This window comes from Ovis canadensis, chromosome 7, assembly GCF_042477335.2.
Source record: "Ovis canadensis isolate MfBH-ARS-UI-01 breed Bighorn chromosome 7, ARS-UI_OviCan_v2, whole genome shotgun sequence".
Taxonomy (NCBI): domain Eukaryota; kingdom Metazoa; phylum Chordata; class Mammalia; order Artiodactyla; family Bovidae; genus Ovis; species Ovis canadensis.
This window is the reverse complement of record NC_091251.1, coordinates 86661602-86689552: the sequence shown is the minus strand read 5'-3', so window position 1 is coordinate 86689552 and position 27951 is coordinate 86661602. Positions and strand designations below refer to the sequence as shown.

General features: G+C 40.2%; 1 protein-coding gene across 9 annotated transcripts in view; it reads right to left on the bottom strand.

Moving 5' to 3' along the window:
- Window positions 1-27951, bottom strand: part of SYNE2 (spectrin repeat containing nuclear envelope protein 2) — a 325432-nt gene that overhangs the window by 87602 nt on the left and 209879 nt on the right. For 5 of the 9 annotated variants that reach the window (XM_070292474.1, XM_070292472.1, XM_070292475.1 and 2 more), the window contains exons 62-77: window positions 27422-27619; window positions 26741-26815; window positions 25413-25523; window positions 19769-19885; window positions 15691-15921; window positions 11978-12160; window positions 10831-10959; window positions 10170-10291; window positions 9872-10013; window positions 8288-8419; window positions 6727-6879; window positions 6391-6600; window positions 5103-5204; window positions 4166-4285; window positions 3585-3785; window positions 2069-2242 (exon numbers count right to left, since the gene is read on the bottom strand). In XM_070292474.1, coding sequence (XP_070148575.1) covers window positions 2069-2242; window positions 3585-3785; window positions 4166-4285; window positions 5103-5204; window positions 6391-6600; window positions 6727-6879; window positions 8288-8419; window positions 9872-10013; window positions 10170-10291; window positions 10831-10959; window positions 11978-12160; window positions 15691-15921; window positions 19769-19885; window positions 25413-25523; window positions 26741-26815; window positions 27422-27619 — 2400 coding nt within the window. Of the gene's footprint in view, window positions 1-2068; window positions 2243-3584; window positions 3786-4165; window positions 4286-5102; window positions 5205-6390; window positions 6601-6726; window positions 6880-8287; window positions 8420-9871; window positions 10014-10169; window positions 10292-10830; window positions 10960-11977; window positions 12161-15690; window positions 15922-16082; window positions 16281-19768; window positions 19886-25412; window positions 25524-26740; window positions 26816-27421; window positions 27620-27951 lie in introns of those variants that run through there. The other 4 variants (XM_070292471.1, XM_070292473.1, XM_069596766.1 and 1 more) reach the window with 3 other exon arrangements.

Sequence of the window (27951 nt, the reverse complement as noted above, 5' to 3'; positions counted from 1 at the left end):
GGTTGGGGCATTCAACCCATTTACATTTAAGGCAATTATTGATAAGTATGATCCTGTTGCCATTTACTTTATTGTTTTGGGTTCAAGTTTATACACCCTTTCTGTGTTTCCTGTCTAGAGAAGATCCTTTAGCATTTGTTGGAGAGCTGGTTTGGTGGTGCTGAATTCTCTCAGCTTTTGCTTGTCTGTAAAGCTTTTGATTTCTCCTTCATATTTGAATGAGATCCTTGCTGGGTACAGTAATCTGGGCTGTAGGTTATTTTCTTTCATCACTTTAAGTATGTCTTACCATTCCCTTCTGGACTGAAGAGTTTCTATTGAAAGATCAGCTGTTATCTTTATGGGAATCCCCTTGTGTGTTATTTGTTGTTTTTCCGTTGCTGCTTTTAATATTTGTTCTTTGTGTTTGATCTTTGTTAATTTGATTAATATGTCTTGGGGTGTTTCGCCTTGGGTTTATACTGTTTGAGACTCTCTGGGTTTCTTGGACTTGGGTGACTATTTCCTTCCCCATTTTAGGGAAGTTTTTAACTATTATCTCCTCAAGTATTTTCTCATGGCCTTTCTTTTTGTCTTCTTCTTCTGGGACTTCTATGATTCGAATATTGGGGTGTTAAACATTGTCCTCCCAGAGGTCTCTGAGGTTGTCCTCATTTATTTTAATTCTTTTTTCCTCTTTGTTTCATTTCTTTCTACCATTCTATTTTCTACCTCACTAATCCTATCTTGTGCCTCTGTTATTCTACTGTTGGTTCCCTCCAGAGTGTTTTTTATCTCATTTATTGCATTATTCATTATACACTGACTCTTTTTTATTTCTTCTAGGTCCTTGTTAAACCTTTCTTGCATCTTCTCGATCTTTGTCTCCAGGCTATTTATCTATGATTCTATTTTGATTTCAAGATTTTGGATCATTTTCACTATCATTATTCAGAATTCTTTATCAGGTAGATTCTCTATCTCCTCCTCTTTGGTTTGGTGGGCATTTATCCTGTTCCTTTACCTGCTGGGTATTTCTCTGCTTTTTCATCTTGTTTATATTGTTGTGTTTGGGGTGGCCTTTCCATATTCTGGCAGTTTGTGGTTCCTCTTTTTGTCGAGTTTCCTCACTGTGGGTGGGGTTGGACGTGTGGCTTGTCAAGGTTTCCTGGTTAGGGAAGCTTGCGTCGGTGTTCTGGTGGGTGGAGCTGGATTTCTTTTCTCTGGAGTGCATTCAAGTGTCCAATAATGAGTTTTGAGATGTCAATAGGTTTGGTGTAACTTTAGGCAGCCTGTATATTGAAGCTCAGGGCTATGTTCCTGTGTTGCTGGAGAATTTGCATGGTATGTCTTTCTTTGGAGCTTGTTGGCCCTTGGGTGGTGCTTAGATTCAGTGTAGGTATGGAGGCATTTGATGAGCTCCTATTGATTAATGTTCCCTGGAGTCAGGAGTTCTCTGGTGTTCTTAGGATTTGGACTTAAGTCTCCTGCCTCTGGTTTTCGTATTCTTTACAGTAGCCTCAAGACTTCTCCATCTCCTTTCGAAGACAATGGGCTGTCTTTTTGGGTGCCTGATGTCCTCTGCCAGCATTCAGAAGTTGTTTTGTGGAATTTGCTCAGCATTCAAATGTTCTTTCGATGAAGCTGTGGAGGAGAAAGTGGTCTCCCTGTGCTATTCCTCCACCATCTTAGGACCGCCTCCCTTAACTTTTTTCTTTGAATCAGGACAGAACTGGCATAAATATACTTCAGCAACAGAACATCTGGGCTTGTCCTCTTCAGGATGCACAGTTTCAGAACCATTGATGTTTCATGAATGATCTCATTCAAGATCTCAAAGTGCTTCCCATTTTGTTTATTTGTACACAGCCCTTGAAGGCGGAAAGATGCTGTGCCATCCCTAATTGACGTATAGGAAATCTCAGCTAATATTTCACTGGGGGAGCAGCAGTAGGAGCTGGAACAGGATACATGTTCCTCATTGCTGGTTCTCACTTAACTACTGCTTAATAATAACCAGATACTTGCTTTCGAACCTAGAGGTGGTGGTTGAAAATCCAGAAGTACAAAATGTATGAAAGCCACATACCTGCAGTAAACTCTGTAGCTTTATTCCATATTGATGTGACTTTTCTTCTAGCAATTTAACTTCTTTGACTTGTTCTGCCCCAAATGTTTCTTTCTTTTGCATTAAAGAAGGAAGCATTTTGTTGGAATATGCTTGGATCAAGAGCATGTCAGCAACAAGCTTCTGGAAAAAAAGCTGTGAAATGAGATGTTGACATTTATTTATTTTTACACTGTGAAAAGCCTTAAAATTTAAGTTTTTTCAACATGTTATACTGTCATATTTACTTTCTACTCTGAAATTCCAGGACAGCCATGTAGAGTCCAAATCATGAGAAAACAAGCCAAAAATTGCCTATGTATCCATGTCATCAAGTACTAATGGAATTTTAACAAATCACAATGAAAAATTACCCCTGGTAATATTTTCCCCAAAACTATCAGTATTAAAGGGCCAATATTATTAATTAGGCAATTAAAATTTCCAGTGAGATCTTCCTATATCAGAAATTCCAAGTTTTAAGAAACTTTTAAAAAAAAATTTTTACCAAAATGCAGATGCTGATTTGGCTGATTGGTTTCAAGACAATAAATTGGATGAATAGACATGTGAGTCCAAGAGATTCACATCCCATATTCAATAGCCAGGGGTTTCTAAACTTTGGTTCTAACTTCTACTCAATACAATGGTTAAATAAAGGAAATTTCTTGATGGGGGTCTATTGGGATTCTGGTTGGTCAAAGCTCCTAGAATAGCACTTTAAGACCTTTAAAGAGAAAGGCTTTCCTTCACATGGTTCACCGTTTATAGCCAGCTGCCCCCTCTAATTATTTTGAGGGGCCTCTTATTAGGTGAATCCCTTTTCTTATTCCCTGAAAGGGATACATAAAAGGGTCTACAATAAGCTTTGAGACATTCTATATATCAGTTAATATATTTTCTCCTCTTCCCCTCCATTCTTTATATAATATTTACCTTTGGATTTTTCTTAAAGTCTACTTATCAAAAACCTGGACTTCAGCTTGTTGAAGGCAGGAACTGTACCCTACACATTTATTATCAGCACTTAAATTACTACATATCTCTTGTTGGTTATCATGAGGTTTTGTTTAATGAAATGAATGGAAAACAAAAGGATTTACTGTAGCATTACACTACATATACATTTGTAATTTATTTATTTCTTTTGATTTCAGTTCTCAGTAAGGCCTTTCCTAACCTCCTGAATTCAACTCCCTCTATTCAATGCTCTTAAAGTATGTATCTCAATTTCAATTTTAAATTTGTTTGAATGGCTCCTTGATAAAAATGTCTTCTCAATCAACTAAAAGCTCCATAAATGTTAAGAATTATGTCTATTTTCACCCACAATTATATTCTAGAGTTTAGCAGAGTTCCTGGTACATGGTGTAAGACATGTTTGTTTAAAGAATAAAGGAATGATGTATATTTCACCAAGGAAGGACATGTATGTTCTCTGTTCTCATTCAGAATAACTTACAGTCTATGAAAAGGTGTTCTGACCCATGTGTCTTACCTTGTGATTTTGTATTTGAGCCTGCAGGGCAACTTTACTTTTGGTTTGTTGTAAGTGGTCATGAGCAAGCTTTTCCTTTCCGATATGCACCAGTTCCACCATGCCTTGCAACAACGCATCTTGCTGCCTTTCAGTGATGAAAGGGCAGCTGAGTTCTGTGTACCTGGCTCTCAGGAGTCCCCATGTACTGTCAAGAACATCCTGAAAAGAAAGAACAGGTGTGCACAAACATTTCCACCCAACCATGAAAATAACCCAAATAAAGAACATATTTAAATTTCCATGGAGAGCTTCCCAGGTAGCTTTGTGGTAAAGATTCCACCTGCCAATGCTGGAGATGCAGGAGATGTGGGGCCTGGGTCAGGAAGATCCCCTGGAGAAGGGAATGGCAACCCACTCATATTCTTGCCTGGGAAATCCCTTGGACAGAAGAGACTGGCAGGCCACAGTCCATGGGGTCACAAAGAGTTGGACAAGACTGAATAAGCACACAGTGCATAAATTTCCTTGCTAGAAGAAAAATGCCTAACTTTTTATAATCATAGTAATTTATGGATTGAATATTTTCTGCTCAGACATACCTCTAATTTGTAAACCTCCTGGAGTAGAACATAAGGTAAATGAAGCCTCTCTCCTTCCTCTCTTAGTTTTGCCACTCGGCTCTCAGAGTTCTGCAGCTCCACTGTATATGCATCCATTTTCTAAAGAGAGAGACAACACACAAAAAAGCTGTTTAATAAGTCAGGAGTATACATAGTCACTTAAAAAGAATTAAACGATATAGAAAAGAACTAAGGGAAAAATGACAGTGCCACTTCTCCATCCTCTCTAGTTCTCCCCAAAGATCCACAGTTGATTGTCTATTTCTAATGTATTCAAAGCATGTACTGAGAAGAGGTATACATTCATATCCTGAAATGCACTGGATTGCACATGTCATTGGATTCTACAGTTTGCACGCCTTACTTATCAGCTCCTCAGCATTTAGTCACAGCAATACAAACTAATCTACAGCCTTTTAAACAGACACAGTAAGGCTGCTCACTGCTTTAGTAACAGTCGGTTCAAAATGGACTTTTGGGCTATTTAGGGTCTTTTAATTCAAGCAGTGCTGCCAGGTCTCTCCTCAAATATTCATATACATATTTATCTTTATGCACTTGTCTTATTTCTTTAGGATAAGTACAAACCCAGAAAGTAGAACCGTGGCCTGAACACACTAGGTCAATTGACACTTGCTGTATAAGTGAATGGAGCTGCTGGGTGAAGAGCATTTAGATTTACAATTCTGATATGTAGCCAAATGATCTCTAGATGTTGGGAGTAGTCAGCACCCCTCCCAAGACGATGAGGGTCTCATTCCTCAACAACCTTCCCAACACTGCACAGACTTGTGTTTTACAGAGTGATTCACAAGCACAGGAAAGTTATGGTGCTTGTGCAGACTTATGGAGCCTTTTATGCAGGAGACTCTCTGGTTCAAGGTTAAGTCAGTTTGAATGATTTTCACTTGATTACCTGAAGCTGTTCATCAATAGTCTGGCCACTAATTTCATTCAAAGATTGTTGCAAAGATGTCTTATTCTTAACAAGTTGATCATATAATCGTTTTATTTCGTTCTGTATAAAAAGATAAATGGAGAAAAGTGAGAATCTCATTTAGAGCTTTGGAACCTTTTTAAAAATTTAGCTGTCCTTTAATTTCTGAGCTATCAGAAATTTCAAACATATGTCAAGATAGGGGAAGCCCTGCATTATCATCATCCATCAGCCTTAGCAATTACTGATGACTTGTAGCTGGTCGTCACTCTTCTGCCCCATCCCCTGAGCTTTTTTGACCGCACCTGACTTCCCTTCCCTCAGATTATTTGAAGCAAGTCCAAGATATCATATTATTTTATTAGTATATATTTCAGTATGTATCTCTACATGACAAAGATTCCTCCCTTTAAAAATATCACAATAATAATTCCTTAGCATTATTAACTACCCAGGCAAGGTTCACATTTCCCTAATTGCCTATATTTTCTCCTTTTGGTTTGCTTGAATTGGGATCTAAATGAGGTCCAATAGGTGCAGTGGATTCATGTGTCTTAAATCCCTCATAATCTGCTGGCCCCCTGCCCATCTCTCCTTTTTGTTTCTGAGATCTTTTTGTGTGGGGGGGGGAGGGAGGCAATGGTAGAAAAAAAATGGGCTACCTATCCTGTACTGCCTGTATATGGCTGACTACACTCCCTTCGCGCCACTTAGCATTTTCTTCCCTTGTGTCTATATGACTTGGATTCTAGAGACTTGATCAGATTCAGGTTTGATTTTACAGTGAAGACTCCTTCCTAAGTAGTGGTGTGTTTCATTTCCTTTTCATTAGACAATTTCTAGCAGCTTCCTAACTAGTCCAGCTGCCTCAAGTCTCTGTTCGAATCCTCATTAGACAATTGCCAGCTGGATCTACCAGAAACGTACACGGACTGTAATACCTTTGTTCAAAAACTTTAATAGCTCCTCCTTACCTGGGAATCCTCCCAGGTGACACTTTTAGTGGTTGAATGTCATACAGGAAAGAAGCATTACTTTAGCTCAACCTAACAAATTCATACCTGAGATTTTGGAAAGGACCTCGCTTTCAAATGGTCTCCAGCCATGAGCAGCTGAACTAACTTAAAGACCTTCATAGAAAGAGTCTCACTGCTTTCCTTAGCAATTCCCATTCGTGAATGCCTCTGGATAGAGGAACAAATGAAAATCGGAGGTCCGTTCTGTCACCTAACACTACGCCAAAGCAGCCCAGCGCCCAGACTCGTACCTGATAACTGCGGGTGTAGTCGAGGCCAGCTTTCAGAGCCTTGCTTCTAGAGGCAGCTCTGGCCTGGGTGTGCTCCAGGTAGACTTGGAGGTTATCAAAACAGTCAAGGAACTGGCTGGCATTCTTGCCAGGCTGAGTCATGGCTTTTGAAAGATCATTCTTCTTGTCACTCATAGCTAAGTAAAGTTTTTTCAACTCAAGAGCCAGTGTCTGCAAAGTGGAGAAGAAGAAAGACACCGTGAACAAGTTCTGACCTTAAGAGAGGTTTCAGTTCTGGCTAACCAGTGGGCTGCCTGCAGTGACAGCCAACACACATGCTTGATGGATGCTCCCTACCTCGTAGTGCACCTGCTGGGTACCAACATCCCCTCTGAAAAGCCCAGGTGTCTGCAGCATCTCCTCCACACTACCCAGGCACTGGACGAGGGTCTGAAACAGTTCGAATAATTTCTTATCCAGATTCATGTATGTTTCTTCTGACATGTTTTCCTGAATCAAGAGAAGAAAAGGAAAAACAGAAATCACTAAGATTCTTGGCCTTCCTAAGCATATTTTCCCTGGTTTCCATTACAGTTTACCATTCATGTTATGTTTTTTAAAAATAATTAGTCATTTCAAATACTTTGTGAACTAGGTAGCAGAATAAATAAATAAAATTAAGATGTTAATTCTGAGAGAAACAAGTTTAAGAAACTCAGTGTTAGGTATTGAGTTGACTACTGAATAGAATTAAAAGGTAAATCGAAAGATGGACTTCTTTAGTGGGGCCATCCAGCTGGAAGTGTGAAAGTGAAAGTGTTAGTCACTCAGTCGTGTTCAACTCTTTGTGACCCATGGACTGTAGCCCACCAGGCTCCTCTCTTCATGGAATTCTCCAGGCAAGAACACTGGAGTGGGTTGCCATTTCCGTCTCCAGGGGATCTTCCTGACCCAGGGATCGAACCTGGGTCTCCTGCATTGCAGGCAGATTCTTTACTGTCAGAGCCACCAGGGAAGTGTGGTCCCAGATAAATTGTACTACCTCTCTTCCCACTGTTCTCTGTCTCCCATATTTTAATGTAGGAGAAAGTGGGTTAATGACACCAAGGATGGCCTGAAGAAAGAAGTCAAGAAACTTGAAGGGGTTCATTAGAAAGAGGAACAGTATCTTAAAGACAGGGATGGTATAGCATGGTGACTGTAAGTAAATTAGGAGCCTGCCAAACCTATTAATCACCCAATGTGGGCTGTTTCCTACTGTTTTCTTTGATGGACACCTAAGCTATCCAGCACACCATCTCAGTGTTAAGCCTACTCAAGGTTGGAAACCCTGCTGCTACTCCCTCCCTCCACCTCTCCTCAGCCTTGCAATCCCAGAGCCCCACTGCAGACAGTATTAATAGATCATGATCCTTGTTCCTGCCAATCCTAGACTCAGGTTTAGAAGCCTCTGTACGTGGAATTCTATGCAGCCACTACCAAATTTACCAGAGTCAGTAACAGAGATAAATTCTATTTGCAATTCTAGGACTCCTTCAGTTGTACATCCTATTATTTGTTCAGTAAGGAAAATTATGGGCTTCCCAGCTGGGTCAGTGGTAAAGAATTTGCCCGCCAATGCTGGAGATGCAGGAGACGCACGTTCGATCTCTAGGTCAGGAAGATTCCCTGGAGGAGGAAATGGCAACCCACTCCGGTATTCTTGTCTGAGAAATCCCATGAATAGAGGAGCCTGATGGGCTACAGTCCATGAGCAAAAGAGTTCAACATAACCTAGTAACTGTGCACACTCCTTGGATGCTGGCTCTGAGGGTAAGTTGAAGAATCCACCAAAGAGGATTATGACCAATTTACAGTATCACATTTCCCCTTATTTTTGTTATTGCAATGAGGAAAATATATAATAGGCAGCTACTACCTGTGCCTGAAGATTATTTGCTTCTTGACGCAGGTCTTCAAGCTGGGTGGTGTAAGTTTTCAGTTCTTCGGTTGTTGGGTATCTAAAGTTATACACAGTCACACTGGGTAGAACACTCGTATTTGTGGTAACCTACATTTGAAAAAGGGAAATACTATTATGAAAAGTTTGAGATCCTATTAATGTAAAACATCAAAAATGCCTTAACATGCTATCTTCTGAATTTATCTTCTTGGTAAGTATTTTTGTCTATCTTGTCATTTAAAAGAAAAAAGTGATTTAATTAAAATTTAAATATTTTGGACAGCTTTGAAAAGTCATGACAGGCTTTACTTAGACACTTGAGGGTCCATTTAGATTAAAAAAAAAAGGGAAAAGAAACGATAATTTGAAAAATAGGGTAAATCCACTAATCTTTCAATCTGTGGCCATGCTACTGGACTTCCACGGTTAGCTCTTTCTTTCCCTGTTTACTGGCATACTCCTGGCACACAGCCAACTCTTAAATAGTATACAGTAACCTCCAGGGGCAGATCTGCATCTTGATTTGTTATTGAAAAGCCAAATTAGTACTGAAAATGAGCTGTGACTTCAGAAGGGGGAATGACTCAGAGTTAATTTCTTTGCTAAATTGGAAAACTAACATATAAAGGAACAGGATGGGGTGGTAGATGGACTCTGCTGGGGTGGGAGGGTGGAGAAAGAGGGATGGTATTCTATTCTGGAAAAAGAACCACATACATGTTATAGCGTGTATGACAAGGGGAAACCAAGACTAAAGTCCTCCCAGTGAATTCAATTCAACTTTAATTGGTCAAATAAGGTTCTTCACAGAATAGAAGAGAACTGAAAAAGTTCCCACCACACTGGGGAATTGGGAAACCACTGGTAACCATTGCCCGGGTAGTTTGAGTGCAAAACAGAAGGCACAAGCTTGACTGCTGGGAGCAACTGTGCTATTCTGTTCAAGGGCTCCCTGTTTAGAGAGACACACATCAGTAGCTGGCACAGTAAGACAAACATCATAATGGCAAAGATCAGGTATGCTAAGGTGTGTTGGTGAGAATACCTATAGACAGGTGCCATCGGCATAGGGACCAGCACACTGCAGATTTCAAATAATCTCTTTATGAATGAATGACACTCATATAGCACTATATCATTTTCAAGTGTTTTCTTTAAAATATATATTATTCATTCCTTTATTCATTCAATATATAGTAACCAAGATTTTACGATGCTCCAGTTTCTGCTCCAGGCACTCACATGTGAACCAGGCAGACACAATCTTTCTTCTCATGCTGTCTAATGGGGAATACAGACAAACAAGCGGGTGTATAGTTTAGTAACAGCTATGAGCGAGGAAGCCCATGGTGCTACAGAAGCAAAAAGGGAAGTGCAGATTTCCAGAAAGATGAAAAGAGGATAGCCAAGTATGAAAATCTATCTGGCATCTTTGCTTTCTAAAAATAAATAAATCGCTTTCTGGAAATAATGCAGAACACACATGTGTGTTTAATGAATGCTTGTTGGCTTTTCAAAGGTAAACACGTTTATTTACACTGTGTGTACATACACACTGACCTGGGGCTGTACAAGCTGAGAAAGAGGGAGCCTTATTTTTGATGAGAGTTCATGGTGTAAATATTGCCACTTATCTCCACTTTGGCCCTGGGTTGACCAAATCAAGTCTGGAGCATCATTTTTGGGGCTAGATGTCTTACTGCTTTTAAAGGAAAACAAAAGGTGAAAAGAATAATCAATGTAAAAAAATTATATTACATCCAGACAGTGTTTTATAAGTAATATTAAAAGAAACATTAATTCTCCCAACTACAAAACTACTTTAAAATTCTTTAAAAAATCTTTAAAAATATTTTACCTTGCAGATGATGTCTGAGTTGTATCTTTATCATGCTGGCAATACTGGGGCCATGTTTTGTTAGCATTAAATTCTATGAATTTGATTAAATCTTTTTGTTCCATTGGTTTTAACTCCAAAACCTATAATTGAATAAGATTCAAATGGTCCAATCAATCAAGGTTTTCATTTAGTACACAAGGGTTTCTTCTGTTGAGATCATCAGATTTGAAACCACTTCCTAAATCATCATTTACTATCTCTTGTTCTTGTTAATATTTATTTTTCAAAACTTATTCAAAATATTTAGACAACAACCAAGCATTTTTTAACATAATACTACACACAAGGAAAATCATCCCAAAAATACAAACACATTTTGAAATAGGGAAAGAAGTGCTGCAGTTGCAGAGGTATATACCTGCTCAGTTTAAGATGCATGTTAACAAAGCAGCCAAGTTCAAGTGTCCCCAATGGTAGCAGATGAAAACAAAGTAGATACTGCAGCAAATGCTCAAAACTCAGACCTGCTGTACACACAGGAACACCTACACATCACACTTTCTATTCAGTCATGTAAGAAAACACTCCAGTGGCCTTTCAGTATTTCTTATAGCTCAATGGGAAATTCCATATATAAAACTTCATTCTTGTCCTTATATCTATTGGGGGCTGAAAATACCTGTTGCTGCTGGAAATCTTTTTGTCTACTGAATTGTGGCCTTTCAGTAACAACAGATTCAAATTCAGAAAGGTTATCTGGTTGGAGAACTTTCTGACGCTCTGAAGATTTCTTTAGTGTGGTAGAATGCTGCAAAACATTTTATGATGGCAGACTGTTTAAAATGGTGATCCATTTCAATTCTAATAATGTGACTACACAATGGAAAAGTTTTATATGAAGTAAATGACTGTATCTTATTAATTATAATAATTACATACTATAATTTAATGTACTTATTTCATAACAACTTCAAAAACCACTATATTTAATAAGCGGTAATTTTATTATTTCCTCAGTTTAATTCATCCAATAAATTACTAAAAGCCAGAAAATCTATTGCCCTTTTTTCTTGAGAACAAAGTGAAATAAATATCAAAAACAGACATAGTATTAAGCTTATGAACTCAAATTTCCCCTATGTCTGAAACATAAGTAGATTTTTTAAGAGAGAGAACATATTAGGATAAAAGGGGTTCCATACAGCCTGTATATCTGCAGCCAATTTTATTTCTGTAAATAGAAGTCCTTTAAGTAGAAACCACCATCTCATTAAGAATGGCTGTGAATTTAACATAGTAAGATTCTACTCATAGGATGCACATTTGCACTTATATACACAGAATGCTTTTAAAAGTCATAAGAATACTTGAATTATATGATACTTTGATCAGTATATATAAATATTTGTAAATGGAAAACAAAAGTACCTGTGAAACAGGTTTTTGTGTTTCTGATGTTAAGTTTTAAGCATGTCTATAAAGGCTTCATTTTTCTAGTCAACCATGATTTCACAGTTCCTTTCAAATACGAAGTTCCTTTAGAATTTATGATGAAAAGTTGCATAGCCAACAACCAACCCAGTCAAACCAACCCTAATCAAAGCAACACGATCACTAACAACAACCTTGATGAGAAAATTACACAGCAAAATGAAACCAATGACAAAAGCCAGGAAGCCCATCCCTTAAAGTTTTAAGAGGCACAATTCTTTTTCACTTACTGTAATTCCTCTGTAGTTGTTTCCTTCCCTGCACCCAGAGTCCCTTCCTGATAGATATGCCTGTATTTACATATACATACACGTCCACACATAGTCATATTTTACCTGGTCCTCACTGTATTTCTCCTGAAGCATCATTTGGACTTTTTCCAAATTGCATTTCACAGTTTTCAGTTTCAAGGAAAGTGCTTCAGCCTCCTGTTGAGTGGCTCCACTGTCTCCCAGGCCCTGATCTTTGCAGTTCTCTAACAGAGAGGCCACCTTGTGCTCAATCTCTGTTAGCATAGCCTAGGAAATAAAATCATTTCATTAATCATAGTTTTGGTCTCAAACAAGCGTTACACTCCAAAATAAGTTAGATTCACTGTCTCTACACCTAAGTGTATATAAGAAGTTCCAGAAACACAGGTTGATAGGGACTTTGTGGGGGGAGGAAAAAAAACAACTTCCACGTAATTCCTATGTGTTTCAGTAGGGGTTCAGCCAAACCAACTCCAAATTGGGTGTGAATAAATAAACTAAATTGGTTGTATCACAATCTAAAACAAGTGATGCTATATTCCCCTTAGAAAACAGAGCTGAACACATCCAGTACAGCATAGTTGTTAGGACCATAGATACTAGAACTAGAACTTCATAGCTGGGAAAATCTGGGCACTTTATGTTGCATGGGTATACCTCTAGTTATCTGTAAGATGGGGATAATAACAGAACTTACCTCCGGGGTCACATTGGGAAGCTAGAGTTAAATCCATATACTCTGGCCAGTGCTTGATACGTAGTCTGTGCCTACTATTATTACTTCCCACCTTATTCCTAAACTTTTTCTGTTGCAATCCAAGTGTTGAGTAGTAATTTAAAAAAATACTTCCACAGAACCCTTGGAAAATTCTTTCCTTTGCTCTTTTCTTGTCTTTCTCAAGCCAAATAAGCTCCCCAAATATCAGAAGATGATTACAAGAAGACATAACTTGGAACCTAAAACACTTAGTCATTGATACCACTGGTCAACTTAACACCAGTGTCTAAAAATAAATCAGGAGGATGAAGTAAGTTTCCCAGTAAGTCATCATCATTGTTTTCCTCCTCAAGCGATCAAGTTTGCTCTCTCCTTGAGCTATGGAGCCGCAAAAGTCATGCCAGCTGGCTGGGCACACAAGTGTAGCAGCAGCAGAATGTAGAATCAGACACATTCTAACACTGGGATTGCTTGTGTTAAAGTCATGTGTGCTAAGAACAAGTTTAATTCTTTGAGAGAAACTTAAACCCTTAAAACAAATTTTCAATAACATAGTTATAATTTCTCATCCAAGTAAACTACTTATATCCTTGCATAAGACTCTTTTAAGCTTAAACAATGTGTACTTATAGATTTTAAAGTGGCTGAAAACAAAGTGTACTATAATTTTGTGCTTTTTGTCCACTTGGCTATTTTATGTATACATTTTCATGGGTCTACATATATATGTTTCATGATATCTATTTTAATAGCTGCATATTAGTACTCTATGATTATCTTCATCTCCTTATTGTTAAGCCTTTAAACTGTTTCCGGTGCTTCATTTTTGTAATCAATGCAGCCATAAATATTCTTCTCCTTTTAGGGTTACTTTCAGAAGATAAATTTAAAGTAATGGGATTAATAGGCCAAAGAAGATGGACATTTTATCTGCTAACAGCTGACTTCCCCAAATGCTGAACTAATCAGGCAGACATTAGTGGATCTATTTCTTCAGAGTTTTCCCAGATGATATAATTTTTGTCAAGATAATGTAGGAAGAAAACAACAGCTGTTTTGACTCATGCATCTTTAATAATCAAGGCTGCACATTTCTTCTCAATATTAAGTTATGGAATATAATTTTTTCTTGATTGATCTATTTGTTCCTGTCCTTGGATATTTCCCCTCTGGGAACTTAATGTTTTTACAGAGCACTGTAAGGCTTTTTATGTTTCAGTGTTAAAGTCTATATGCCATGGTGTTATATAGATGAGCCAGAGATGGCCCGTGTATATGGATCTATATGTTGTTTATTACTTCACAGCAGAAATATTAGTTCATATTTCACCAGTGCCAGACTCAAAACTGGACCCCCCACATCTAGTCATGGTTAAGACAAACTCTGGAACTCTAAAGACTCCAGCCTCTGCTTCCTTCAGATTCTCTGACATTATCTCGACACACAGCCCCTCTGGTTTCTCTAACCCCTAGGAGTTCCCTTGTCTCCGCCCCTTCTGGGTGGTGGCTCCACCTCCACTCCTTGCCAAAGCCTCTAGAAGGTCTGGCAGGAGACTTCCCAGTCCCTCCAGACCCCACCTAAACGCTGCCCAAGTAATGCTCACTGCGCGCGACTGCCACCTTGTGGTCATGTCTTTTCCTTGAGCAGCCCCCACATTTTTAAATTCACAAGAGGTCCAAGGACCAGATACCGGTAATGATCAAGGACTTGACTATGGGGTCTACCCAGTCAGCAGGACCATCAGTTGGCTGACAGCACCTGAAAGGCCCTAAGTGCCCGGGTCTCAACATCTGGAATACCGAAGGTTCAGCTTAGAGGGGGACTGCTCTGCGCCACTTACACTGTCTTCTCCAGACTCTCCTGCACGTCTTTCCAGTCAGGCCACATGGTAGTGCCTGTATCTGAGTGAATCCAGCCCTCGGGAGCTGACTTTTGGGTTGAGAGGTGCTGATTGCCCGGGAAAGGAGGTCAGCTTGCCAGGCTGGGTCCTACTAGGCGGACTCCGGAGGTAGTAAGAATGTGGGTCTGAATGGGAAGGGGAGGAGCGTCGGCCTCGGGCCAAGGTGGGTCGTATGCCCAGCCCCACATAGTGGGTGGAGCTCCCTGTGGATGGGCCAGTGGTTTGAGGCACTCTGAGAGGAAGTCCCTGTCCCTGGACACCACTGCGAATAAGCCAATCAGGTGGAGATGTCAGGCCAAGGTGGGTGTAAGTGCCTTTGAGGGAGGTGCCTTGGCTGAGCTCTTGAGGACACTCAGTTCTGCTCCAGCAATGTCAGTCTCGCCCCTCCCTGGAGGGATCCAGAGATCCCAACCTTTGCTTGCCAGCAAAGCTTCCTCTAAATGACTCCAGGCAAGGAAGTTTACATTCCTGCCCCTCCCCAGCCAAGGGTGCCTGTGTTCAGTCATGTCTGACTCTCTGTGACACTCTGTCCTGTAGCCAACCAGGCTCCTCTGTCCATGGAATTTTCCAGGCAAGAACACTGGAGTGGGTTGCCATTTACGCCTCCAGAGGATCTTCCCAACCCAGGGATCGAACCCACGACTCCCGCATCTCCGGCAATGGCAGGCGGGTTCTTTACTGCTAGCGCCACCAAGCCAGCAAGAGTAGGAGCATTCATAGTAAAATGACAGCAAAGCCCTTTTCTGCTGTATCTGTAACTCTGCAAATCAGGATATTCAGTTTCATTTCTGATGAATGAAAATTTTAAAAACTGAATATTATGAATAAAATTAGTATTTGCTGAGCATTTTATATATACTTTATACTCCAGACACTGATTAAGATATTTTATCTCGTTTAATCCTGACAAAGTCTTAGGAGATGACCTATTTGAGGAAAAGGAAGTGAGAGGTAACTCCCTCCAGTTCACAGTTAATGTGACCAGATCTATACTCTAGATTCTAAGATCTTCTCCACTACTGCCTCCCCAAATACTCTGCTTATGTAAATTATTTCAAAGAATTATCCTGAGAACAAAAAGTTAAGGCCAAAATAAACATAGGGGTCGGAGCAACAGGAAGAACCAGACTGTTGACTGGTAAAGAGACAGGCCATGAACTCAGACCCAGCAGTCTTACCTGGCACCCTACCAACTGCTGTTCCACCACCTGTTGCATGTCCGCGTCTAATGTTTCTGGCTCAAATGCCACGTTGGCTTGGTGCAGCCACAGCTCCAGCTCAGCCACCTGATTCTTGCAGACATGGAGGACTTGCGCAGGCTCGGGCCTCACTTTCTCCACCGTGGCCTCAAAAGCTCCTTGCTTGTCCGAAAGGCCAGTAGCTGCAGCCTTGATGGGAGGTGTGGCACCCTATGAGAAATCCAAGATAATCCAGCAGTGAAAAACTAGGAGTCCAAAATATTCAGATTCGGACTTGTAAAGACCTGTAAACGTATAGCATTTCCCCTAGTTAAAAAGAAAAACAAAACAATAAGGGCAGAAGAAGTAAAAACAAAAAGAAACGAAGGCACCTTCACAGGCATAGCAACAATCACGTGACCTGGCGCCCCAGGTTTCCAAGCAGCCAATCTCCACGAACACAGGCGCAGAGTTCCTGGGCAGGGAGGACGCAAACAGGCTGGCGGTTCATTAAACGGTGGGTCCCAGGAGACAGGTGAGTGTGCGCGAGAGGGTGTGCATGTGGGTGTGTGTGTCTGAAACACTGCAGCGAATTGGCCAGTGTTTAAAGTTGCGTGACACATGATTAAGCAATGCTTACATTGCTATGCCCTCTGTTCAAACAGAAAAAAAAAGATCTTTACACACTGGCGGGGACACAAGGAAAATATATTAATACCTCACACTTTTAACTTAACATCTTAAGTGGTTAAGATGATAAAATATTTTAGCTTTCCCTCCTCCCTGCTATCACTTATCTTTCTCTATTAAAAATAGCTTGAGTCAAGTGATAAGCTTCATTAGGGTAATCTGGAAACTTTTCTTGTATTCTTCACTCTCTAAAGTTACTTTTCAGCTTCTAGATACTAAAATATTACCGTGTTAAGGAATGGATGCTTACGGTATAGTATAAAGAAAGCAGGATGTGTGTGATGTGTTTTTTTTATATTCAAACAACTAGGTTGTTTATCAATCCCATAGAAAAATTTCTCCCAGGTACCAAGTAAAAGTATTCTGGTAATTATATGATAGATACTTCCAATTTGGAGGCAAAAGATGAACTGATACAGATATTTGCTTCCCACATCTTTTTCCAAAATACTGAAACAGCATTATTGACCTTTCTAGAGGAATTTTTTTAGGAATAAGGATTTGTGTTTTGCTTTACCAAATTAGTGATATCTATTCAGGGCTTCCCAAGTGGCTCAGTGGTAAAGAATCCACCTGTCAATGTGGACAGAAGATACTGGCGAGCTACAGCCCATGGGGTCGCGAAAAAGTCGGACATGACTGAGCGACTAAACAACAACATAAACACTTTATTCATTCTGATTATGAGGAAATGACAATGTTTTCTATATAAGGCTTTGCTAACTACATCTCAGCATCTAACAAGGCATAATTTTGGCCAACTAAGAAATGAGAGTTGCTCACAAATATATACCCTATCTCAACTCAAGTACCTATTTCGTAATATTTATGGAATTTTGTTTAAACACAGAACTTTTGGTACAATAGAGGCAGACAAAATTGGTAAATGGTAACAAAAATATGCAGGATATGAAAATACCACTCATTTTCACACACACTCTGATGAGGATTATAAGAGCTGGTTCAACAGAAGGGTCCTCTGAATTGTGCTCATTCCCCTTGACCATCTCTTTACCTCACAGATGCCTGCCTTTTCTGCCAAAATGCTACTTCTCCTCTGCTTTAATCAGAGTTTTCTTTAAGAATCACCTTCCTAAGCAAGTCTTCCCAGTACCGTGTTTTCCCTATAGCTCATACGCAGTCGGATCCATATTTAGATTCACCCATTTCATTTTTCTTTTTTAATTCTGATCTTTAAAAAAGCAACTCATATGTGAGTTTACTGTCAGACATCAATTTCTAGTCATCTAATTGCTTCCTAGTTTTCAGATTTTTTCAGATATTGTTATATCTCAGTGGCAACAACTTTGCAATCCTCCTTTTTGTCACCTGAGATAAAAATCTGTTAACAGTGATTGATTGATTGATTAATTAATCTGTAATAAGAGATTTACCATCTGCCTTTCCTATTTATTCAAAAACATTATTTAAGCGCCTACAACTGCCACAGATGTTAAAAAAAAACAAACGACAAAATCGAGTTTCTTTGCATTCTCTAACTCACTGAATTAATGAGGAAATATGGAAGCTGGAGTACTAATCTTGTTTTTATTTGCTAGTTATTTGAACTTGGAAAGAATCCAAAAGTAATGGAAGACAAAAAGATTATCTGTAACAGTAGAACTTTAATATTTGAAGGTGGTCTGGGAAACGTGCCAGGAATCAGTTCACACCTTATTTTATAGCCAAAGAAACCCAAGTGTGTTTAATGTTTAATCAGTTCACACCCCTCCCATCCCACCACATTGCTTCTGAGAAACTCAGGCCCAGACATAAATTACTTGCCCAAGGTCACACAGTTCCAAGATCTTTTAATTCTGAGTCTATATTTTTTCCCGCAGTAGTTGGCCCACTGAGTATCTTCTTCAAATGATAACCCCAAATTTAAAAAGTAGAAATTATTTTAATCAAAGTTTTATAACTGTATATTTTGGAGGGCTAAAAATACATGATCACAAATATGTATTGTTAGAGAATTAAGTCATCTCTAAAGCATTAATATAAATTAATAATACCCAATCTTTTACTGGGTTCTAGAGCTAAGCTACTGTGCTAAGACTATCTCATATTTTATGCCACAAGCTCATTATTCCCAGTGTAGAGATGAGGAAATTGAAGCTTAGAGAAGTTATTCAAACTGCCTATGGTCACTGGATTCAATCCTAGACCCAGGATTCAATCTCTGATTTTGTTATGCCTTGGGGTCTACAAGTCCACATTTTTGACATAATTCTGGCATTCAAGTTAGCCTCTCAGTCAATGAGTGTGACAGTACTTGATTTCTGTACAACACATCGCTGATTTGAGTACCAAGATCCAGTTAAAATGCAAATGAATTTTCTGGCTGTAGCAGTATTTCATGCCAAAATACTAAACCTTTAAATACTTTTCCATCAATTCTACAAACATCTGCACACACCACCCCCTTTTATAAAATGCAAAACTGCCTGGCTAAAGTGCCTAGCCTGCTAAGTCGCTTCAGTTGTGTCTGACTCCTTGCGATCCCATAGACTGTGGCCCACCAGGCTCTTCTGTCCATAGGATTTGTCAGGCAAGAACACTGGAGTGGGTTGTCATTTCCTCCTCCAGGGGATCTTCTGGACCCAAGGATCAAACCCGCATCTCTTTCGTCTCCAGAATTGGCAGGCGGGTTCATTATCACCTGAGAAGCCCCAGAGTGAAGGATCTGCCGTTCTCTGAGGTTCAAACTCAGGACCTTCAGGTTATGAGAGTGATGTGCTGCCTACTGTGCTAAGAGGCAAGATTTAGGTAGAGTGCCTGACCTAAATGCATCTGCACAAATACTAAATATGCCGCTGGGATGGTGTGGTGGCAGCTTATTTGGTGAGCCCAAATCTGCCTCAGTTTTACATCTTTAAATACTAAATATTCAAATTAGGAAGGCAGACTGGAATATTCTGAGTCTGCCTCCTTGCTCCTCCATTTACTAACTGTACTTTTACACCCTGAATTTTGATTTTTCTTTTGTAAATGTATGGCACATGTTAACCTACCTTATTTAATCTGAGGATTAGAGAGCAAACACAAATGCCTTTACTGTAATAGGTAGTTAATTAATATTTGCTCTCCTCCACTTCTGTCACCCCCATAAGTTGAATCTACAGAAAAAAGAAGGGGATACTAATGGAAAGGCTGGTTCATCCTGGCAAGTGGTGAACCATGATTAGTCTGTACTATGCTTAGTCTCCATGTAAACATCTGGTGGCAAATCTTCCAGTTCTCCAGCGTGGCAGCACACATGAAGGTGTTAAAGTTCACAAAGACCTCTTGCTTGGTGATATAAAATATTGCAAACACAGAAAGCCTGTCCTCTCTGGGTGCTAGTCCAGGGATTTTGGCAGATGGCCCATCAGCAACAGGGACCTACCTCTGGTGTTTGGTTGGGGCTCAGGGAAAATTCTGGGCCTTGCTCGGTGTTCAGAAGGTCTGGTTCAAGAACCTGTGCCATGGAACTATCACATGTGCTTATTTTCCCAGCTGCCTCCTGTAAAGAAAAGAATCAGAGGTTCAGAAAAGTTCCTGCCCTGAAGCTATACAAGCCCTTTCTGCACCTGCTCAGTTTACAAATCACCTGCTTACAAAAATGTCTAGACTAGTCAAGTACATTGAGGGGGAAAAAGTCTGCTAATTAGGGGGAAAAAATCAAGTTCTTCAAGTTTATCTTTATTTGAAGACTTAAATCTCCAAAGCTCTGTGGTTAATGAGGAACACATAAGAAATCCAGAGAATTAGGTATTTAAATGAATTATTATGAGAATTAAACAAATAAGATTATGTGATAAAAGTCCTATTTTCAATAATGAAGGAAAGATGAAACTTTAAAATTTGGGAACAACTATCTTATCCAGGCACTTCATGAAAAACAAAACCAAATCTCTATCTCACTGCTAACAATGAATTCCAATTGTATCTAATATTTAAATGTAAAAGATACACCATATTCTTGAAGAAAATATGAGTGAATCTGTTTCCATTCTAAGAGTGGGAAGGAACTTTTAAAGCTTGACAATAAAGGGAAAAAATGTTAGTATTAACAACATAAATAACATATGCCACAAAAAGACATCATAATCTAAGTTAAAAGAGAAATAACAGATTGAGATGACATCTCGCAAACTGTTAACATCTTTAATGTATTAATTATTTTTACAAATAAATAAGGAGCACATCAACTTCTACGTAGAAAATGACAAGTGGCATGGATACATGATTCATAAAAAAAGAACATGAAAGCCAATTCACACCTGAAGTGATAGACAACATTCTTAGAATATATGCAACTTAACCCACTGGCTATTTTTAACTAAGGTTGAAAATATCCAATATTAGCTTGGGGTCAGGAAAGAGGCATTTCCATGCATTCTGGTAGAAATAAAATTATTATCTTTCTAGAGGACAGTTTAACAATGCGTGTCACATTTTAAATGGATGTACACTTTGATACATTTATTAGGTTAATCAAGGTTAGGCAAGGGGAAAACGAAACTTCTACAAAAGACCAGTGTGGTGGGAAAAGTATCCATATTGTAATCAACCAATCTTGACTGCTCTACTTACAAGCTGGGTGATATTGCACAGATGAACCTGGACTCTCTGAGCCTCACCTGCTTCATCTTTAAAGTGGTAACACAACCCAGCTCACTCATTCCTGTGATTAGTAAACAAGATGATATATACAAAGCACCTAGTAAGTCCTAAGAGCTCCATGTACTGGAAACAGTAACTGCTATTAGAGAGGCATGAACCAAGAACTAAAGGTAAAACTTAGATAAAACTGGGAAGGTAAGTTGGGATCATGAAAAGTCTGGAATGCCAGGCTCAGAACACTGCATTTTATTCAGTAATCAGAATCTAGGAAAGACTGGAATTTAAATGAACTGCTTCAGGAAGATCCATCAGTTAAGTATAAGATGTATGAATGATTGGAGGCTACAAATCCACTTAGAAGAGTCCTCTTAAAGTCTAGGGAAGAAGTTAACAATTGCCTGGAATAGGATGATGACAAAAATAATGGGAGAAGAAGGATGTAAAGACTGAATGGACACCACTTGAGCAGTAGCCATAAAAGGCCAGACAAACGAGGCACCTGAGATGACGCTGAAGTCTGCCTCAGATACTGATAAGACAGTTGTGCCACTGACAGACATCGAGAGATTATGAGGAAGGGTAAGCTTTGAAGAAAAGTTGGTAAATGGTTTTGAGAAAACACATTCAAAAAGAGAAATGTATTTGGATGGTAGAAATGTGGAACAGATTTACAGGAAAAATCAAGACCAGAGATTTAATTTGGGAATCTGTGGCATAGAGGCGACTACAAAACTTATGAGAGGAGAAACTGCCATGAGACAAAACAGAGAAGAAAGAAGGCGGTAAACCACTGGGGGAAATGCCCACTATGACAGATGGGTAAAGAGAAGGAGCTGGAAGAGGGGCTGCAGATAGATGAGACAAGAACGTATAGAATTAATAAAGCCAGAGGAACACTGCATTTCAAGAAGGAAGGGGTTGCTACTGCTAGAGGTCAAGAAGGATCAGGGCTAATAAAAGGGCACTTCAACATGCAAAATACCAATATCATGGCATCCAGTCCCATCACTTCATGGCAAATAGATGGGAAAACATGGAAACAGTGATAGACTTAATTTCCTTGGGCTCCAGAGTCACTGCAGATGGTAACTGCAGCCAAGAAATTCAAAGACGTTTGCTCCTTGGAAGAAAAGCTAAGACCAACCTAGACAGCATATTAAAAAGCAGAGACGTTACTTTGACAACAAAGGTCCATCTAGTCAAAGCTATGGTTTTTCCATTAGTCATGTATGGATGTGAAAGTTGGACCATAAAGAAAATTGAGCGCTGAAAAATTGATGCTTTTGAATTGTGGTGTTGGAGAAGACTCTTGCGAGTTCCTTGGACACCAAGGAGATCAAACCAGCTAATCCTAAAGGAAATCAACTCTTTAATACTCATTGGAAGGACTGATGCTGAAGCTGAAACTTCAATACTTTGGAAACGTGATGCAAAGAACTGACTCGTTGGAAAAGACCCTGATGCTGGGAAAGACTGAAGGCAGGAGAAGGGGACAACAGAGGATGAGAAGGTTGGATGGCATCACCAACTCGAAGGACATGAGTTTGGGCAAGCTCCAGGCGTTGGTAATGGACAGGGAAGCCTGGCGTGCTGCAGTCCATGGGGTCACACAGAGTTGGACATAACTGAGTGACTGAACTGAAAATTAATATCCAGAAGTCAATGGCAGTATAAATATAGCAAGGGGCAAAATCTCAATTACAAATGGAGCTAAGAAAGAGGAGCACCAACTAAAGACATTTAGCCATAAATGAAAGAGGAAGCACCATGAAATTGATCTGGAAACCAGGATCAAGAAATTCAACACATTAAAGTAGCATATTGAGGGCTTTCCAGGTGGCTTAGTGGTAAAGAATCAACCCGCGAATGTCGGAGACGCAGGTTTGCTCCCCAGTTCAGGAAGATCCCACAAGCTGCGGAGCAGCTAAGCCCATACGCCACCATTATTGAGCCTGTGCTCTTACAGCCCGCGAGCTGCAACTACTGACCAGTGCCCAGAGCCTGGGCCCTGCACCAAGAGAAGCTGGGGCAGCACTAACAGAGTGGCCCCCAATCCCTGCAACTAGAGAGAAGCCTGGGTAGCAAGGAAGACCTAGCACAGCCACAAAGAAACAAATAAATGACAAAGTAGCATAATCAGCCCAGTACAGGACGTCAAAATGTAGAAGATAAAGTTCCTGCTTCTCATGAAACTGTGTCAGATCAATGCTTAAAACTGTGATAAATTATAATAACTGAGGTTCAGAATGCTATGGGAAAACAAAGGGAAAGAACAGGGGGTTCTTGGAGGTGGTGGGAGTTGAAAAGTGTCTTTATGGATGAGTAGGAAGGAAGTCCTTAGGCAGATATGGAGAGAAGGGTACCCGTGGAGGCAGAGCAGTTTCTAAACAGATGGTCTGGGCTTTGGGAGGGATAGGGCAATGGGGGAAGGAACTTATTAGGGAGGGGAAATCTGAACACTTTGGTAGAGAGGAAAGGACACAACCAAGAGGCAGAGATTGAAGACCCTGGCATAAGTGTCCCCATGCCAACTATCAAAGAAAGGATTGGCCTGGGAGCTGGGCAGGGTCAGCCCTAGTCAGGAGGCAGGTGAGGGGGGAAGTGTGGATCATAAAGATGCAGAGATCCTTTAGAAGCAAGGGAAAAACACCGTCTTCACATCAGCATGAAATGATTTTCTAATGTGAGTGCATTTGCCCTCTATTTTGAGAGACTGAAGAAGTTTATAAGTTCACAAGGAGCAAAAAGTTGTTATTCATTCACTAAGTCAAGTCTGACTCTTAGTGACCCCATGGCCTGCAGCATACCAGACTTCTCTGTCCTCCAATGTTTTCCAGTTTGCTCAAATTCACGTCCATTGAGTTGGTGATGCTATCTAACCATCTCACCCTCTGCTGCTCCCTTCTCTTTTTGCCTTTAATCTTTCCTAGCATCAGGGTCTTTTCCAATAAGTTGGTTCTTTGCATGGCCAAAGTATTCAGCTTTAGCTGCAGTCTTTCCAATAAATAATCAGGGTTGATATCCTTTAGCATTGATTGATTTGATCTCCCTGCTGTCCAAAGGACTCTCTTCAAGAGTCTTCTCCAGCCCCACGATTAGAAAGCATCAGTTCTTTGATGCTCAGCCTTTACAGTCCAACTCTCATATCTATACATGACAACTGGAAAAACCATAGCTTTGACTCTAAGAACCTTTGTCAGCAAAGTGATGTCTCTGCTTTTAAATATGCTGTCTAGGTTTGTCAAAGCTTCCTTCCAAAGAACAAGCACATTTGAATTTCATGGTTGCAGTCAACCATCTGCAGTGATTTTGGAACCCATGAAAGTAAAATCTGTCACTGCTTCCACTTTATCCTCTTCTATTTGCCATGAATTGATGGGATTGATGCCAAGAGCTTAATGTTTCGCATGTTGAGTTTCAAGCCAGCTTTTTCGCTCTCCTCTTTCATCCTCAACAAGAGGCTCTTTAGTTCCTCTTCACTCTGTCATTAGGGTGGTGTCATCTGCATATATGAGGTTGGTTGGTATTTCTCCCAGCAATCTTGATTCCAGCTTGTGATTCACCCAGTCTAGCATCTCACATGATGTACTCTGCATATAAGTTAAATAAGCAGGATAACAATATACAGCCTTGACATACTCTTTTCCCAATTTTTTTAACCAGTCCATTGTTCCATGTCCAGTTTTAACTGTTGCTATTTGACCTGCATACAGATTTCTTAGGAGACAGGTAAGCTCTGGTTCTTGCACCTTTTTAAGAATTTTCCACACTTTGTTGTGATCCACACAGTCAAAGCCTTCAGTATAGTCAATGAAGCAGAAGCAGGAGCAAAAAGACTTATTTCATTAATTTATCTTCCACACTACTTTGTTCAAAAAGAGAATTCTCACCCTCAACTGCTACCCCCAAAAGAGGCATGTTAAATGCTTTAACCACATTGGTCAACCTTTTAGCTGCTCCTTTAACTGTTTTTTTTTCAGTTTGGATTTTCACTTGAGGTTTCCTTAGGTATGTACTTACAGGCTTCCCTAGTGGCTCAGTGGTAAAGAATCCACCTGCCAATAGAGGAGACGTGGGTTTGATCCCTGGATCAGAAGACTCCCTGGAGAAAGAAGTGGCAACCACTCCAGTATTCTTGCCTGGAAAATCCCCTGAAGAGGAGCCTAGTGGGCTACAGTCCATGGGGTCACAAGAGTCGGACATGACTTAGGGACTCAGTAATAACATTATCACTGAGCTCACAAAAGAAATGCAACTAATACTCAGCTGTCTTTGCTTTGTGCAGAGGTAGCGCTAAGAAGTTTAAAAAATTTCACCCATATAGATTCCCTCCTGAAACATTCTTTCAAACAAGAAACTCTTTGCTTTGACTTGCTATCCCTGCCCATCCCCACCCCCAAGAAATGTGACCCACACAGTATTACCTGAATGATTGTTCCAGAGGACGAGGATGCCCTGTCCTCCTCCACGTCCTTGTCGTATTTCCAGAGTAAAGACGGGAACCCGGAAGACGGCTCTGCTTTCTTATCTCCACTCTAACACAGCAATCAATTGATTAGCAGAGGGAGGTGATTTCCTACCATCATAACAGCATCCTCCTTATCTCTTTTATGTAACACTCAGCTTACCAGGCAGTATAATTGCAGTCCTTCATTCCACCCCCTCCTCCCCTTTCCCCGCTATTTATCATTGATTTCTTTGGCTAACTACATCACAGGAGTCCAAATGTGGTTGCTCTTCCTAAAGCCAAAAAAATATTCTTAAAGTTGGGAGTCAGTTCACGTCCTACAAAGGGGACCTTTAAAACAGCACTTTAGGAATTTCATCTGCTTTGGTAAATGTAATCTCAAAGGCTCTTTAACAACATGTATTTTTTTGACTGATGTCAAAGACAAACAATGATTATAAACATATCAGCTCAGAGGCAAATACAGGTCTTGAATTAGAATCATACTGAAATGTACTCTTATTTTGGCTCCAGCACCTCCTTCATTTTCAAAATTTTCTCTGCTATGAAGAGATAGAATCAGATCACAAAGCTGTCTGACGGTCAGAGTATATAAGCCTCACTCCTCCTCATCTGAGCACTCAGCCCACGTGTCCCATTGATATAGTGAAGGACTACAGGCTATTCTGTGTGACCGTGGAGCTACTGAGCAATCTATGAAATGTGCAGGAAGAATGTCTGCTCATTACGTAGGCGACATTAAAAACCGTCAATTGCTGCAATTTTCTTCCCTTTGGCTCAGACCCATTACTGCTTTAGTTCTTAAAGTATGAAATAGAAATTGATATAATGAGAAAACTGGTAAAGGTCTCATTCAACCAGTTCTGATAGGAGTAGTAACATAGTAGGGTTAGTTGCTAACACCGTTCTTCGTGTCCTTGGCAGTGCTGTCTGACTGCAAAAGTAATTCAAATACGGAAAGATAAAGCCACCAGGAGTGCCAGCCAAACAGCAAAGTCTCAAAACTCCAGAGAAAGTACTCAGAAGTCAGGATATGACAAAGAGCTTCATCTTCTCCCTTCTGCCAACAAGTGTGTCTGAATTACATTTATCCCACTCCAGCCTGAAGTAGGTGTAGATGCACTTAAACATTAATAACATAAGATAACTACTTCAGTCACCCTTACAAAATACTGGCATCGAATTTAAAAAATCCTTATGTTTCCATTCATTTTAAGATCTTCTCATTGACCTTTTAGAGATTACGCTTCTAACAAACTTGAACGAGAAAATCATTTTCCTTACTTCACTCTTCAGAGAGCTCTCTTCTGCCTCTTCCTCGAGTGCTGGCAGGAAGGACACGGAACCCGTTCTGTTCAACTGAAAGGCACAGCACAAAGACCTGCGGCTGGGTTGCTGTTCAACGTCATCAGGATCCCGGTTCGGCTGCTTTTTTATGTAGCTAATTTTTTACTCACTTTATCCAGGATGCCCACCCACACAAGCAGCCTCTGGGTTTAGCAACTCTCAACTCATCCAGCCAAATATCATGACTCGGTCAAATCTTAGATCCCTTTCATTTGCATTGCCTTCTGTGGCCCCTCATCAAACAATTCAAGAATGCGATTCACTGATGTAGATTCAAAGTGGGCTTTGAGAGGTGCTGGGCCCATTTCTGAGTTTGCAATGGGCTCACAGCTTGGTAGGAAGACACTTCAAAGGGTGGCTGCCACCCACCCACCCATGGGATTTCATAAGCACCTTCTTAGGTAACTTGGGCATAAGAATTCTGGATTGAGTCCAGCACAGACACACCCTGAGAATTAATATTCACTTGTGACTATCTCAGGCAGAGTATTTCCATTTGAAGAAATTTCTTTTCTATAGGCCATAAATATAGAGGCCATAGGTTTTCCAGATGAAAAATACTACCAATTTAAAGCTCTTGTGGAATGTGGGACCATTGTTAACTACAGCCATACCCACCTTCCACTCAGAAGCATCCTTCTCAGCCCCTGCATTCTCCTCGGATGCCCCGACTGACACCACTTCCTGTTCTAACTCTTGCTGTTTTTGTTGTAAATGCTGGTGAAGGTTTAGTATGGCAGCCTTCAAGTCCACCAGCAGGTCTTCTTTCTTCTGGTTCAAGCTCAGAATCTGCTTTTCCATGTCTTCGATTTCTCCCTATGCAGAAAGAATGTTTGCATTGGTTTGGGATGTCTAATGCCTTTGCCACAGAAGCCTGCTGCATTTGGTGCAAGGCCTGAAGTTTTTTCTATGCTGAGAGCTTGCACAGCTATGAACTAGTCCCTGGTACAGCATAGTTCCCTTCCCTCCAGTCGTTTCTAAATGATCCAGGGAGGGTTTATGATCTCCTTCTAAGATGTCTTAGCCTCACCTGACACCCTGTCAATCAATTGCTGGAGGTCAAGTGGTGGCTCACAAATCTGTAACAAGCCCCATCGCTGACCATGGGGTATAGCCAGGGTTGCCTCACCTCAGTGGCCATAGGACTG